This window comes from Dryas octopetala, chromosome 6 (assembly GCF_963921425.1).
Source record: "Dryas octopetala chromosome 6, drDryOcto1.1, whole genome shotgun sequence".
Taxonomy (NCBI): domain Eukaryota; kingdom Viridiplantae; phylum Streptophyta; class Magnoliopsida; order Rosales; family Rosaceae; genus Dryas; species Dryas octopetala.
The window spans coordinates 6,644,116-6,661,324 of NC_141371.1; the positions used below are offsets into that span (position 1 = coordinate 6,644,116).

Here is a 17,209-nt window from a genome sequence, read left to right on the forward strand (position 1 = left end):
CTAATGCTACGTCCAACTAACTGTCTCTATTTCTCTTTTGACTCTCCGATCCTCTATGTATAGGCCGATACATAGCGCGTGTACTGCACTCGAGAGTCCTCTGGGACCAACTGATGCTTGACAGATACATGGGAAACGGTCATCAACAAGGAGACACGTGGCCAAGCGGGATTTGCTGGGTTTCAAAGCCCTATTAAAGCTTTGAGGTCCCACTCTGGTTGTACTTATTGGTGAGGGGAAGAGACATGATTGCCCATAAATCTTGAATGTGGGTGAGGGAAATGGTAGGGTGAAAGAGTAAAAATGCCACCTAAAGAATCATATTGTGCAATTAAAAATGGTATACATGTCATGAATGGGTTACCATTTTTAGATTTTCCCTACATTTTAAATTTTTAAGTGTATCTAATATATGGGAAATTGGTAGATGGGTTGGGGTAGGAAAACAGTGAGGCAAAGAGGGAGTTAGGTGAGGCTTTGATGGGTGTGAAGTTTGTGAAAACTTCTAAGAGATTTGTTTTTATTAAAAAGTTCAGAAAAGTGGATAAGATTTTTTTTTTTTTTTTGGTATATGTAGAGTCTTTAGTGGAGGTTAGTAACACACTAACAATAGATAGATCTTTCAAAAAAGTGTGGATCTCAAAACAAAAAAACAAAAAATGTTTGTTTTTTTTTGCTTAAAAAAACGTTTGTTATTTGATTGTTAATAAGAGAAGTGTGGTTGGCTTCAAAATTGTAGAAATGGAGAAATTATTATGTATAACCGATTTACTGTTATTTGTTAAAATCAACTTATGTGTTATAATATAGGTAAATGTTATTAATATTATAACTTACAAATATAAACATGTTGTCCAACAATACTCTTACACGTTAAATTGGTTATACCACATGACGGTATATCGGTTATGCCCAATAATTTTTTGTAAAAGTGTTACTGGTAGTAAGTAAATTACCAAAAATAACCTTTTTTTGAAACTTTATTAAAATAGCATTGCATAAGAGCCATCTTTATTAGTAATTATGTAGTAAAAGTATTATTGTTATTATTATTTGCTTACTGAATTACAAAATACAAGAGCCATTACTATGGTTCGGACTTTGAAGTACTAAACCTAGACTGAGAGAAAAATTGACTCTTAAGCTTATAACCATTTGGATGTGCCAAGGAACTATTATCTACAATCTATAGTATTATTAAGAGAATCAAATTTGTCAATATCTTATACATATACATGCACAAATGTTGATTACTATATATTTATTGCATCAAAAAGATTTTCTTATTTTTTTTTTTATTAATCAACTATCGTACATGAGATTTAAATTTAGGATCTACTCCAACAAAGGGGGATTTGATGTCATCAACTAAACTAAATGGTCATTATCAAATTATTTTCTTATTTGAATTTTAGTAATTTATAAATTTTTTAGTAAATACACATTATCTCTTTTTCTTGTTGAATCATTATCTCATTGTCTATGTGCGCATTATTGATGCTAAATGCACAATTGCACATTAACTTCTAGATTGAGGTGAACACTTGGGTCAATCAGGGAAAATATTATTGGAGGTTAATCCTTCATGATTAACTAATCAAATTGTGTAATTAAGCAGTGATCTTGAACCATTTCGTCTTTTACTTGTTCTAATTAATATATCTCTAGTGAGTTAATTAATGAAAACTCAATACGTACTTTGTAGGCACTTTTTTTTTTGGCCATTATTTTGGAGGCACTTAATTATTTACAATTCTCTTATTTTTTGGGTGCACCGTGCACTTATCATTTCCATATAATGCAGAGACGCCCAATTGATTACCTTTTTGAAGTACAAAAAGTTTCCATCTGTACAACCATAATTTTCATGGAGACCATAGACTTGGCAATGATGCCTTACCAAGAAAGTACTTTCTTTTAAATATTAGTAAAAAAAAAAGTACCCTTTTTTAAGTATTGGTAATTAATTAATAATAACATACTTAAAAACAATAAAGAAAATGAAAAACGCTATTTTTTCTAATTTATGTGATATTACATCATTGTATGCATATTACGTCATTGTATGCATATTACGTCATTGTAGTAGAACCCAATGTGAGAATAAAAGGCTGATAACAAAAAGGTGGACTATAAATACAATTTTATAAGAAATTAAAATACATATAGTAATTAAATTGGTTCTGCTGGATGAGGATCATTGTAAACCAGGTGTTTAATTATATTGTTTATTGAGAGCTATTGGTTCTAACAAACTTCTCTTAGCTAGATTATATATTGTCATCTAATTAAGAAGAGCAAATCCCTATGGCCTATATAGTATATACCAATTGAGAAGATTGGGTACACATGTACATGCATCATGCATGTACGTAAAAGTCACCCTTAATTTATTGTGGGGGATGTGATCGAATGCATGAAAACCAAGTGTGGAGGTTTTGAATTGAATGAATGTTGTTGTTGTTGCTGAGTCCACAGCCACATTGTTTGTCATGTAGCGAGCAACAAGCATTATAGCCTTATTCGGCTTTTGACAGTTTGAAGATCAATTTCTAGCCTTTGGAAAGTTAGTTGGGAAGAGATGAGATTTGAGGACACGTGGGGGTTTTCTTCCTCATTCGATTTCCCAATCACTAAACTAAAATTCTCAGCCCCTGACTGGTAGTTGTGATTGCACCGCACGTGCCAATTAATGCATGCATTTCATTATGTTTATTTTTAATTAAATATTGTTTTTTTTATTTGTTGATACAGGTGCCCAGTGGATTTATTCCTTGCGTACATTATATATTTATATATATAGTTTGAGCATAATGAATATTATGCAAGAATAAATATTTATATAGTTGGCTGTGACAGTGACCTCAAACTTCACCAAATTTTGCCTGCTTATCGATGTTGGACAGTTGCATTTTACAATGATCTAGATGAGTCACGTGCACTGCATGTGACTAGTGATCTAGCAACCCTGCAACATTCGATGACTTTGTCATTGTAAGGTAGTTTTCATCAGCTTACAGAGCATCTCCAAGGGTGTGAGGTGCTATGTATAAAATATAAATTACTAATGCCATATTTTAGCATATACGTAATAAAAGCAACTTCAATGTATGATCATCATTTTTTTTCTCTAACTAATTATTGAAAAAAAATGTTTCAAGTTCAGATCTCTTATTTTCTAGATAAAAAAAGTATATTTCGATCATGACATACTTAAATATGATAAAAACAAAATATAAGACCTGTTTGGTAATGTTTTCGTTTTAATTTTTAGTTAAAAGAGATAGAAGGAAAATATGTGAGACAAATCAAGGAAAAAAAGAAAGGAGGAAAAAAAAAAACAATTTAAAATTATATTTAGTTTTCATTTTATGTACATTTTCTCCTATTTCCCCTTGTACTTATCACCTATCAAACGGATGATCGGCAAATGCACTCCAATGATGATGTGTCGTATTAGCAGTGGGGACTCCAACTTTCTTATGCATTGAATAATTGTCCAAAGATTCAAACCATTTTTTCAACATTAGTACTTTTCTTTAATTTAGTAAAATAATTGTTCGACAAAAGGTCAAATTTTTCTATAGGGGGAGTTGACATTTTTGTTGTTGTTATTATTACAATGAGGTTTCAATATGAACTTCTACCCTCACCCTATTCATCCTATACCACTTGAACTAAGGTACATGAACAAATCCACATATTTTTTAAATCATCAAATACTAAAATTTAACAGAAATCTTTACGTCAAATATGACATAACTTTTGACATTGTCAAGATATGACACACACAATATTAACCCATTAAAGAACACAAAATTCAATTTCTTTTGACATTAACAGCTCATTTCACACCTATTAGAAATGCTAATTCTAGCTATATAAATAATAATAATAATAATAATCTGAATATCTCGTAATTAATAATATAAGACAAGCCATGACAAATATATATTGTCGTCTAGAAACTTTTCTGTCCAAAAATAAAAGGGAAACATTCTATTGGTGTTTAGGACAACATTGCATGCACATCTCTCTCTCTCTCTCTCTCTCTCTCTCTCTCTCTCTCTCTCTCTCTCTCTCTCGCATTTTAGACATGACACCTTTTGCAGAAAACTTTAGATTGTGATAGATATACTTCTTATTGCAGAAGAATATATATTATTATTATTAATTTCTAGTTAAATTCTCAAAGGCCACGTACATTTAATTTTTAGAAAATTAAAATTAAATATTAAATTTTAATAATTTTTTAGAATAGCATGAACACCATATAATATTTCAATTGAATTACCAAATTTAAATGTAATTTTTTAGATTATGTCACAAACATATTGGCCTCATTGATTTGGGCATTTTCATTTGAAATTTTTGTCCTTTGACTTATATCTTACGAGTGTTAGTTAAAATTTATAAGGTTTTGACAAAATTGCCCTTGAGGCTTTTATATTGTTTTAAAAGTTTGCTAATATAGTCTCAACTTCAGATTTAGTTATAACTGTACGACACTCATAACTTTAAATTTAGTTGTGACTGAATGACAGTCACAGCTAAATTGTGAGACAGTCACAGTTAAATTGTGACTGAATTGAATTTTTATTTAGAGAAATTGTACTACAATATAGTATAAATAGATGTCAAAACAATACTTTTTCTCCAATTATAACCAACTTTGGTGTCCTAGGATGCCACTGCCACCATGGAATCATTGCAAGCTCTCATTACTCCAATTATGAACCCTTTCCCAATCCAATTCTTCCACCAATAACGCTGGCTTTCATTTATTGAAATTAAAAGCAGGGTAGAAAGAAAAGAAAAGGAAAATAAAATAAAAAACAGAGGTCTGTTGATCAAAGAGATGGCTGTCACACAGATCATATATATTAGATGTCGTACAAGCTCCACATACGAGTGAAATAATAATCTTAGAGTTATTAAATTTATTTTACCAAATTAATTTGTTCATCAATAATGTGTCAATATATATATATTAGTACATATTTTATTTGTTAGAAAATTAAATAAATTTAAATTAAGTTATATCATGTCGTTTCTGAATTGATAGTCTCTTCTTGTGTGCTTCATAAAATATTTGTGGGGGTGCAACTAACATGGGCCTAATACCCTTTAGCGCTTGGTAGAGAGCACACTCGGATGAGTAGTGTGGCCTCAGCTGGATGAGGTGATAGTTCTGACATTGGAAAACAATGCATAGTTGTAAGGTGATGAGACTCGTTGGGAGTAGTTTGTTGGCAAACCTCGAGCAACATATACATGATCGATTTAGATCACAAACACATTAAATCCGAGTGATAGTAAGGCTGGACTTGACTTGGTGAAGTCTTGGTGTGGCAATCTTATCCTCAGACAATCTCTTGAAACATGAATAATAATATCATATTAAACAATTATTAAATTTTAAAAGTTTAAGTTATTAAAAAATGAACCAACAATGTATATCAAATTAATATATAACACGAATAAGCATTAAAATTAAATTATTTAGAAATATAAGCTAGCTAAGATTACCAATCTAATAATAACAAGTAGTTAATTCGAGTAATAACATTTTAACCTCTAGATAAAACATGGACAGTCAAATGCAATTGGATTCATCTTAGATTCTTAATGGTCTACATATGATTTAAGGACCGAGATAGTATTTAAAATCATACAAATTTTCTGGTTTGCATTCAAAAACTCAGATTGTCATAAAATTCTTAGTGGAGCATCCGAATTTCCACTCTTTAGTGCTTTATAAATCTGTTGAACTTTGTGCACTTAACTACTTTTACTTTCTTTCTTTCTGCAAGGCCCACGATGTTGTTGTTGTTCTTGTTGTTAGTGTTTCGTCCTTTCTTTCTTTCTGACTTTGTTTTTTAGCTGTTAGGTTTTGCTAGGTTGTTTGTTTGTAGGTGTTGGCTTGCATTTTGCACTCGTTCTCTTTTAAGATCGAGTTTGATTGATTTGGTGGAAGTGTGGAACAAACAAATTAATGTTATACATATGATATATCCTCATTTGTTAATTTCAAAAAGATTCTTAATACCACCAATGAGCAGTGAGCTGGCCTTGTAAGCTCTGCTATCTGTCTTGTTTTGCGATTTGGATTTTTTATTAATGTGGCACAGGAACAGTGCACATTCATTCCTGGTCATTCCGACCAATGAATAGAAACTTTAAGACATTCCCACATACAAGGAAGAAAAAAACAAGCAAACATCTTATTTTGTCACTCACGAGTGCTCAATTAACAACCTACTTTCCTGAAACCCCAAAACTCACATTCCTTCAAGTTCAAGCAACCCAAAAAAGAAAAAGAAAAAGATGGACTAGGTAGCTCAAAACTATGGCAATGGCAACATGTATGAGAAAAATTCAATGGCCGTATTGCTCTGCGAGTATGCTTATGTAGGCATTTTTCCCAAACATAACATGATAAATTTCAAGCTAAGCCTTATATGTCGGGTTTATATCTTTAGTGATAGAACATTTACCACCCACATCCATATGTGGGTTCTACTTTCTTTACCCACTTCCCGAGAATTTCGCTTCAATGCTGGGACAGTTATTGTGTGAGGTCTACCCAATACTAGATGTAGAAGCACATAATAAATTGATATGAACATTATGAGTTGGGACATAAAAAAACTGGTTATTGCTGATACTTTCTTCTTGGTTGTGCTACTTCCTCCATAACGTGAGCTCTCCGAGAAGGAAGAAATATGAGGACCCCATCGAGAATGCGGTAAAAAATTCATAATACATAATAGAGGCTCGTATCTTTATGATAAATTGTCTTTATATATATATATATATGTTAAGTGAACACTGCACACCATTAATTTCCACAGATTCATGTAAATTTCTGTTCAATTGAAGAAAGAGCTTTCTAGGACTACCCCGCAGAAGGAAATGAAAAGGAATTTTGAAGATCTGATCATTGCCAGGGTCATCAAGTAAATCACACACCAAATCAAAAAGATTCTGATCGCATAAAGCTTATGGTTTCTTTTCTAAAACAAGAGATTGAAATCCGCAACAATGGAATACAGTTCAAGGTGTCTGTCTACAGTTCTCACACAGTCCTACACCTCCAGTTCTCTACATGAATATTTACGTAGCACTCACTACAAGCACCTTGCTCATAAGAGTTGCAAGAATTGTACATATACATTAACCGGTCACAAGCACAACAAACTTCCAGGCAAGGTTATGGAGAGTGTTGAATTAGCTAACTGTGGTCCATTAGCTATCTGTAGTCCTGCTTGTGTTCTCGCTCACTGTCTGCCGCACAAACTGTCCCCGAACACGAGGTCGTTGTTCTGCCAGTTTCTTTCTGCTTTGATATCGAACCTGGAAAACCAACCAAAAACTAAATTCAGTAAGGTTGGTCTTAATTTATTTTCGGTTTTTTTCTTCCTTTTTTTTTATGAATGCCGTTCAAATTTTCCAAGGGAAATCAAGCATGCAAGAAAGGAAGTATTTGAACTTACTCATTTCATATCAATGTTGCACATACAGAAGAAAGGGAAGGACTCATTTTACAAACCTTTTATGGAAAGCCAAATAGGGAGAAGAAATGTGTAGAAGTGAATGAAAAACAATAAAGAAAAGAAGGAACACCTCAATTATTCTTAAACCACTTATTAAGACCTAGCATTAGGATGCAAACAACTGAATGTTAGTTACCTTTTTCCGGAAGCATCTCTCCTTTCTTTTCCGACGAAACTTGGTCAAGGCAGCTTCTCTCTGAGTGAACTTGTTTTCATCTCCTCTATTTCCACTCCGGCTTCCACTACCATCACCACTTCCACTTTTCCCAGCAACTCCATGATCACTTTCCATGTTTGTCCCAACATTTATTGCAGTGCTGCTTCCATTTGGCCCATTACTCCCATAGTTACTGCCCGAAGTACTTCCATTGACACTGTAATTTCCAGGATTACCTTCAACAGGCCCACCCACAACATTGGATGATCCACAATGTGGAGCAGCTGCAGCCAATTTCTTTAAAGATAAATCATTATAGTCAGATAGCTGCTGTTGTTGCATGGTGTGGACAACGTGGTGATAGACAACATGGTGTTGGACCTGCTGGTGATCATAATCATGATGGAGGTTCTGAATTTGGAGCTGCTTCTGTGCACCTCTTGCCTGTGCCCGTACTGTAGTTGTTGCTACACCATCAGCATTATCTGTTAAAACTTGCTGAGTAGCACTCGTAAGGTCCTTTTTCACAGGATGGAAAGCAGACGATGGATGCAAACGTTGGACTGTGGATGCTGCTTTTGACTTGCTTATAACTAAAGACTTGGAAACAGCATTAATAGTTGTGGAGCCCATATCAATGTTATTGCTGCCTCCATTTGAGCATTGATTGGGAGGATTGTCAATTGACTGAGATCGAAGAATATCACAGAACAATTCCTTTTTGGGAACTTCTCCACTATTATCATGTGGAGAATTGCTTCCAACATGCCCAGAAGGAGCCCGGTTAGCATTTGAGGCTGCATTGTACCTGCAAAGGAAATAATATAATATACAAATGGAAACTATATAAAAAGCTCAAGAGAATGTAAGACAACAATGATTTCCACCTTCCACCTTATCAATAGAAAATAATACTTTCCAGGCCCTTATGTTCCTCATACCTTGAAAAGGCTGAAGAGTCTGAACGTCTCAAGACATTGCGGTCATCTTGTACTGTTGTCTCAGTGTCTTTAACTCCTCTAAGTCTTTTCAAACTGAGCTCCAGGGCTGGTAGTTCATCAGTATTATTATTGGCTTTATTGCTAATGTCTGAGGCCTTAAAATGTCTGTTAGAAGCTTCAAACTGTGTGCTGTCCATCTGGGGATCAGTGGGATTAGTGACAACACCTGTTAGAGTAGCACCATCATACTTTAGCTTGCTGGAAGGACTCTCACAATTGAAGTTCATCTGCCCCTTATTAATTTGCTCGTCAAATTTACTGGAACCTATATCAAGCAGTTTATTCTGTCTTGTGCCAGCTGGTTTGGTTGGAAACTCATAAGGGTGCTCAAGCTGTAACTCTATATTACTGGTCATGCCTATCTCCAGATCATTTCCCATTGAAAAGTTGTCTGAAAAAAAGGAAAATGCGGCCTCACCATGAAAGTAAAATAAGTATATATACATCACACATGCACACGGCACACGCATGTCTGCATATTAGGAAATTACATAAAAGTATTTGAATTTAGCACAAACAGAACCACACAGGTTTAGATAATTTCAGGGATGGGATACCATGTTGTCCCTTCTCTTGTTGGCACTCCCTTGTTGCAGTTGCAGGAACCAATTTATTACCAAATGTTTCAGCGGTTGAGTGAACTACTTGGGCACAAGTACTATCAGGACACTCAGCTAAATGATGCCATGAAAATACTTTTCGTGGACTGTCAACTTCTATAGCTTGTTTTGTCCAAGAACTCTGGAAATGAAACAATGAGACTACATTATACATATCTATGAGTCTAGGTCATTTTATGAATTTATTTTCTTATTTTTTTCCTTTAAGGAGATGAGCATTTATTTGATTTTGGCATACTGTAACAAAAAGTGTATCAATTAAACCCAAGTGTTATTTCATAATTACTTGGGTAGATCTGCAAATGCTTTTGATTGCCCAGACACAGATTCAGGTAATGTGCATAATCGATAATCTGATACTATCTCTACATGAGCATACGTAAGTGCATCCATGCATATATTGGAATTTGGTAACAGCTAGAGGGGAAAAACAATACAACTCTCAAGATGATTGGTGGTTGGCTATATATTCTCTGTAATAGGTTCACCACAAGATCTAAAGTTCAGGTTTAGTTCTGCCCCTAATGGTGCTTCTATATACATATAATATGTATATATGTGTACATACATATCTTGATCCATCAAAAAGAAAAATGTGTATTTACATATCTTGGTCAGTTAATCAGTGCCTGTATATGCAAAAACGTATGTACATTGTGGTGGATATATCCAGGTTATTAAGATAACAGAAATAAGCATGTAATATTTTTTTTTTCCATCAGTAATATTTAATACTATGTCAAACATATGCTCTATAGCAAAAGAATGGGCTAATCCTTGAATTGATTAACAACACTTGCTCCTTTACTGGTTGAGGACCCATTCGCAATTTGAAAGACACGAGACTTGAAACTTCCGTAGATTATCCATTGGCTATGTTTAGAGGTTGACTTAACTAGATGCAAGAATAGTAATCGGTACTTTCAAGGTTTTGTAATAATTAAGTATGGACTTTTACGAGTTAAGAGGCAAAACAAGCTAAAGGCCATTACAAGTGATCTTACAAGCTAATAAACCCTTCATCACTTCCTTAAAACCTAAAATCACAGATCACAAATGCAATTAAAAAGGATTGATTCATATGCCATTCACAGGATCAGCATCATCAATCCATCTAGTAAGTGAAGATAATATCACAGCTGCAAAACCAGAGTAGTAAATGCACAGATCTGAAAGGAAGTAAAGCTGCAAAGTACGAGCTTAATCTTTTGAGAAGAATATATTTTCTGCCCTTCTCCAAACTAATGTGATATTTTTTTAATTAATTAATAGGTATGCACCATCCAAGATCTTGTTATTATATAATAACTGCCGTACCTGCGTGCCACTCCCATTGTCACTTCCACCTCCAACATTCAAACCCATGCTCCCATTATCTTCCTCATCATTGCTTCCGCTGTTGTTCTCAGACTTATCAACACTTTTTGATCTTACCGACTTTTGAGTCTGTGTGCCACTTTCACTTCCAGTTCCACTAGCACTAGACTGAGAGAAAAACTAGATAATAGTCATAAAAAAATAAAAAAAAAACAAAAAAAAAACAATGTATTAACCATTAATGAGAATAATACAATAATGTATGTATTAACCATTGAGAAACCATATTTAATATCACAGTAACTCACACTATGGCATCTCCTCCAAACGTGCTGCCAGAGGTTCTTAAGCTCATTCTTTCGTATGGGCTTCACTAAAAAGTCAACAGCACCCTTTGACAAACACTTAAAGACGACACCCATTGAATCATGAGATGACATCACTGCACACAATTCCCATCAGAGGGCATAGTTAAACATTGTTACTTGCTAAGCTGTCATAACAGAGCATTGCTACTCAGTACAACTGTTAATGATGGGTATGTGAAAAAACTTACTAATCACAGGAACATTTTTCCGTGTCTTATGGCTCATAATCTTACATAAAAGACCAATGCCTGATAAGCATGGCAGGACTACCTCAGTCAATACCAGATCAACATGATTAGTCAAATCTTCAAGAATCTTCCAGGCTTGTAATCCATTTGCTGCTTCTATCACTGAAAATACAAAGATTAGTTTTATAATAATCAAGGATCAATCCTGGATTTAACAAATGAAACAAAAAGAAAAAAAGAAGCAAGTGCTATACACGCACCAAGTAGATATATAATGTGTGCAAGTGCGTGTGAAATTCAAAGAGACACTTGGATGCAAATATAAGATAGTAGTAATTTGATGTAAGGACAGAAAGCTTTGCCAACTTTATTATTTTTCCAAATGTAACAACATAATATGCAAATTACAATATGCATAATATTATTACAAGTTGGTTTATGCATGATTTTGAAAATATTGAATAGAATGATCTAGGTATTCTGTTTTCTTGTTTTTTTTTTTTTTTGTTTGGGTACAAGTTGGTTTCTATTTCTGGAAGTTTAAACAGGAATTTTAATTCCAGATCAGTTTCAAGGCTATAACAAAGTCAAATGGGAATGTAAGCCAGGAGAATTCGCTCTGGTTTGAACTCATCTTGTAATGGTTGAGGTCTTGAAAAATTAGTTGGGTATCGAGATTTTGCTCATGGTCATACATATGAAGCATTTGGTGTTTCAGAAGCAAAGTCACTACTAACCTTCATAACTGCAATTATGAAGCAGTGCAGTCACAACATGGCGAGTAGAATCATCATACTCCACCAGCAAAACCTTGAGAGATCTAACATGTAGAAACCTCTCCCAGCGAACCGATGACCCTAGAGGCGGTTGCATAACAACCTGGGATTGAACAGCCCCTCCTTGCCCACCTTTTACATCTTCGGCTGTTCCATTGTTTTTCACCTCATCTTCCTTGACTAACCTCTGTTCCCTATCCACCACTCCATCCTTAACCCTCTTCTTCTCATCCCACGAACGGTGATTCAGCTGCAGTAGTTGTTTGTCCTCATCACTAACAACACTCATCGGAACACTCCCTGTCAATCAGACAAAAGACTAATAATAGTAAAGACGGCCCAAGTTCACGAAAAATCCTCTTGAATCGGCTAAAAGAATAGCGCATAGCGTAGTCCTCGAAAACCAAACCTCTGCAACTACAAACCTTTCTCAGCCTAATACAAAGTGTATTAACCGAGTACAACGCGATGCCAAAAGCAAATCCATAACTGATACAAGTGATGCCAAATTTAGGCCGAATTGTTGTCAACTAGCTAAAAATGGCTTGAAACCCAACAAATTGCAAACACCCTGTAAGACCAGAGCATTATGTCAGACAAAGAATCCGCGCTAAAACATTGACATCAATTCTTCCTTCAAAGAAAACTTGCTTCCCCAGAAATAAAATTACCATTATGCAGAAAATATAAAACATTTCCAAAAAGATTGTTATTCCAAATCCCAAGTTAAGCAAGAGCATAGGTTGATAGCTTTGCAACATTACACACAAATTTATCCAAACGAATAATTGAAATATGTACAAAATTAACAGTAAAGCATAAGTTAGATTACAAAACATGCCACAAACCATTCTTCAACAGCTAAAAATGATTTAGAATTATTCAAATGAGCTTGCAATTATAGAAATCAAAGTAGACAAACAAAAATTCCAAATAAACACAGTAGTATAAAATCAAACAAATAACATGAAAGAAATCACCTGCAGAGCTTCATCAACCGCCATAACTGACCTAGATCCGGCGGTAAGTTACCAAGAAAAACATTGTACTAAAAAAATCGTACTTCCAAAAAAGATTAATTTTCACGTCTCAGTTTCGATCTTCAATAAAAATCTTAATTTATATTTTTTTGAGATTTTTTTGTTCTTTTTGGATTTTGATTCTTGCTTGACTGGACCGAGAAAACGTTCACTAAAACAGTTATAAGACAGATAATCGGCGATGCTTTCGTTGAGGGAAGTAATGGAAGGAGGAAAAAGATGTGAGATATGAGATGAATCCAACGCTGCTGACGTGGGGAAATGGAGGGTGTGGATTTAGTTTAATTAGAACGTTCCAGAACGCCACGTCGGATGAGATATTTACAACTCGACAACAACTTGGGCCCGGGGATTGCTGAGCTGGACGAAATCTAAAGCAGTGAGCTCAGGGACTCGCTTGGGCTCTCTGGAGATCTTGGAGATCTGGTTGGCGACACGTGGTGGTGTTGGATGGCGGGTACGGGGAGGAGAAATGTCGTTGTCGCGGATCAACTACTCGCCCGGCTTTCCACTATTTGGTTGGGTATTGATTGAAGAGGCGGTGGTGACGTGTTGAAGTTTTTTTTGCGAATTGACAATAGTATCCTTTCACATGCTATTGGAAACTTGGTTTCATTTGCCGTCGCATGTCATTTTGGTAAATATCTCATAAAATATCTAAGTGAGTGCGGATTGGGTGTTGCAAGTTTGCAACTTGCAAGGAACCCCTAAAACCGGTTTAAGATTTTTTTAGGTTTCTAAAGTTTTAACGTGATTAGATAATACGACTCGAATCTAACACAAATCTTAATTATCATATAATATGTTACTATCAAATTAGTCACAATTACGATAACTCAATTTAGACAACAACAAACTTATTTACAAATATTATATAGAGAATATGAGAATAAATTATCTATTTCTGTTATAGGGACATGTATTATCATAATCAGAGAGAAAGAAAAAGAATAAAAGTAAGAGAGAGATACTAATAAATAATAGAATGATACTACATGTCCTTATGTCATTGAGACATGTAAGTTCCTCTTTAGAGAGGATAATTAGTTTTCCCCATTTCTTAACATGCGTTATATTTTCATAATTTTGCTAGTAATGAGATTAAGTAGATTTTTATTTTAGGAATAATGTAATGTAGAAGTCATGATTAAATTTACACTAAAAGCTACTTACAGGTTAACCACCCACTCTATAATTGTTGTTTTTAAATTTTCGATTTTGGATTGCATTTTGCTCTATTTTACTACCCCGTACAAACAGCGCGAGAGTTCACAATGCAATTAACTGTTTTAAAGCTGGTTCTATGAAATTATTTAAAAGACTACTTAAGTAAAAGAAAAATAAACATTGAGAGGAGCTACCAAATTATCTCTATCAAAAAAAGCAATTAGCAATGGTTAGAGTTAAGGGAAATGTGGAAATATTATTAAGTGGATTCAGTAATAATATTTCTTTTGGCCGTCTACTGCTCACACTCTAAATTTAATATATTATTATTTTATAATACACATAATGAGTATGGGATGCTAAACTGAAATTTGAATAGCATTGCCCTTCTTTTAAAAGGAAAATTTTGAGACGAGAAAAGCATATTAATGTGAAGCAAAGTTTAGGCAAAAGTTAGGATCAAGTCTAAATCAAAGTAAATCTAAAGTCTACTCCAAATGCTCAATGTAAAATATATATATATATATATATAGAGGAGTGCTTTAAAACTAACTGGTTAGCAAGTTAATACGAAACTAACCATGTTTTTGGAATCATCACATAATTAATCTCATAATCTGAACCGTCAATTATTTAGGTCATACTTCAAAGATCATCATTGCAAAAAATCAACTAAATTGGAAATTATTTAGTCATCTAATTGAGATCAAATAAATAGACGATCAGTGTTTTCGATAAAAGTATATAAATAGTTGTTGTTATAATCAAATGACTAAATGACTTCTGTTTTTAGAAATTTTTTACAAGGATGATCTTTGAAGTAGGGCTTAAAAAATAGACGGTTCGGATTTTGAGATTACATTGTGCGGTGGGCTCAACAAGGTAGTTAGCTTTATATTAACTTACTAACCAGTTAGTTTTAGAGCATTATTGTGTATATATAAAAAACTAATTGGTTAGTAAGTTAATACAAAGCTAATCTCTATATTGGGCCCACTTCACAATATAATCTCAAAATTTGAACCGTCTATTTTTTAGGTCCTACGTCAAAGATCATTTTTATAAAAAAATCTCCAAAATCGGAAGTCATTTAGCCATTTGATTATAATAATAACTATTTATATACTTTTATCGAAAATATTGATCGTCTATTTATTTGATCTCAATTAGATGACTGTATGATTTTCAATTTAGTTAATTTTTTGCAATGATGATCTTTGATGTTGGGCCTAAATAATTGATGGCTCAGATTATGAGATTAGTTATGTAATGGGCTCAAAAGAATGGTTTGTTTCGTATTAACTTGCTAACTGGTTTTAGAGCAACAATTAATATACTGTTTTTTCTTTTTTATTTACAACTTTAACAAAAACCTAAAATTAAAGCAATTATACACGCATTATAATTTGAATGGATCTATAATACATTTTATGTTAGAAACAAATACATTTTAGGCAATTAGAATGGGCTGAACTTAAAGCTCAAGTAAAGTTAGAGTCCGGTTTCTTTTTAGGATGCTTTAATTAGAAGAACAAAAAATGTGATTTCAATAACCACAAGGTAGAAGAACAAAAAATTATTGTAGCTTAACTGCAAATGCAGCTGTCGAGTGCTTGGCAAAAACACTGATTGCGCAGAGGTCTAATTTACGTGACGAACGCGCTTTACGCATATAAATTGTCCTTTAGTTTAATTTTTCTATTAACTGCATTTATGGTTGATGTAAATATGTTTTTATCCTTAATAATTAATTCTTTTTTTATTCCAAAATAAAAGTACTTTATCATTAGAGTTATAAACTCCAAATTACAATGGTTTTTTCTTTAAATATATTACTCTCATGTTCAGTTTTTGAAATATTTTTAACAGGAAATTCAGTCAAATAAAAAATAAAATTAAAGCCCAATTTATCCGTGTACGGGCGCGCGGAAGGGAAAAACACACTACTGAGAACTTGGTGGATGCAGATGCATCCTCCATCTGCATCTACACATTTTTTGGTTGAGGATGCATCTTTCAGGTTGCAGATACATTTTTTTAGGTTGCAGATGCATTTTTTGAAGTTGCAAATAACATATTTTAAGTTGTAAATAAAAGTTTTAGGTTGCAAATACATTTGCCAAGTACTTGACAAGAATTGTCTAGCGCTCGATTTTAGATGGTAGACAATTTAAACTTTTACTTAATTTTTGGAGCGGTTAAAATATGGGTTAAATTTTTGTCACATTTTGGGTTCTACTTAAAAGTACCGTTTTTCTTTTTCACCATCCCACTTATTTATTTAATATTCTGGATAATAGAGATAGCTTCTTTGTCTTATCCGTAAATAATAACACCAAAAAAAATAAAAAAACTTTCAGGTGGGCACGCTCCTCTTCAAAATGTCATAATATGGTTTTGAACTTTTGACAAAATGACAGATAGCATGAATTGACTTCTGGATTTGCATACGCAGCATACCTTTACGAGAATATTATTTGCAAACGTCATATATCTTCTTTTGGGAGCTGGGCCTACTACATTCAAATCTTGTCCAACATTAAAGATGCTAAAAGCCTAAAAGATAAAGGAAAAGTAAAAATATACGGACCAAAGAGAGCTGTATTCTGATAATTCATGCGATGCGAAGTATGAAGTATATTCTTGCTGTTCCATGTACACAATTTTTCTCCACACTAGCTTCTATAGGAACCTTGCAATGCATGAATGTGGAAGAGGAGGAATATGCATTCTTTGTGACACAGAATTCAGGGTTTACCAGCCTTTGATATTCTTTAATCTTTATGAGCAATGTCAAGTATCAACTCTAAATTTTAACTTCACTTTTAATGTGTAAAATTGTTTAAAATCCATCAATATCAACCTCAAACTTTGAATTTGTTGTTAATAACTCGTTCGATCTGATCGAACGAGAAGACTTTCTCGTTCTTCATCCACCACATCACCTAGTCCTACTTCATCATTCACCTTCAAGTACAAGTGCAGCAATTGTGAGAGAGGCGGAGAGGTGGGTGAATAA

General features: G+C 33.7%; 1 protein-coding gene across 4 annotated transcripts; it reads right to left on the bottom strand.

The window, feature by feature from the left end:
- Positions 1–6,976: 6,976 nt before the first annotated feature.
- PRR7 (pseudo-response regulator 7) lies at positions 6,977–13,209 on the bottom strand. 4 transcript variants are annotated; one of them, XM_086246722.1, is made up of 10 exons: positions 12,964–13,209; positions 12,409–12,554; positions 11,945–12,283; positions 11,208–11,369; positions 10,960–11,093; positions 10,652–10,831; positions 9,272–9,455; positions 8,655–9,105; positions 7,693–8,521; positions 6,977–7,356 (listed from the first exon to the last, which is right to left on the bottom strand). In XM_086246722.1, the coding sequence occupies exons 3-10, from the start codon at positions 12,270–12,272 to the stop codon at positions 7,249–7,251; spliced, it is 2,376 nt and encodes a 791-aa protein (XP_086102848.1). In that variant the 5' UTR covers positions 12,273–12,283; positions 12,409–12,554; positions 12,964–13,209; the 3' UTR covers positions 6,977–7,248. The 4 variants fall into 4 exon arrangements, with proteins under 4 accessions (XP_086102848.1, XP_086102849.1, XP_086102846.1 ...); XM_086246723.1 differs by having other exon boundaries at positions 10,652–10,819; positions 11,945–12,554; XM_086246720.1 differs by having other exon boundaries at positions 11,945–12,554.
- Positions 13,210–17,209: the final 4,000 nt, after the last annotated feature.

Bases quoted from the DNA above. Each gene is read 5' to 3' on its own strand.
- PRR7 (XM_086246722.1), bottom strand. From the start codon at position 12,272: ATGAGTGTTGTTAGTGATGAGGACAAACAACTACTGCAGCTGAATCAC. The intron at 11,094-11,207 runs GTAAGTTTTTTC...AATTGTGTGCAG, and splicing joins GAAAAATGTTCCTGTGATTA to TGATGTCATCTCATGATTCA. The intron at 10,832-10,959 runs GTGAGTTACTGT...ACTATTATCTAG, and splicing joins TTTGGAGGAGATGCCATAGT to TTTTTCTCTCAGTCTAGTGC.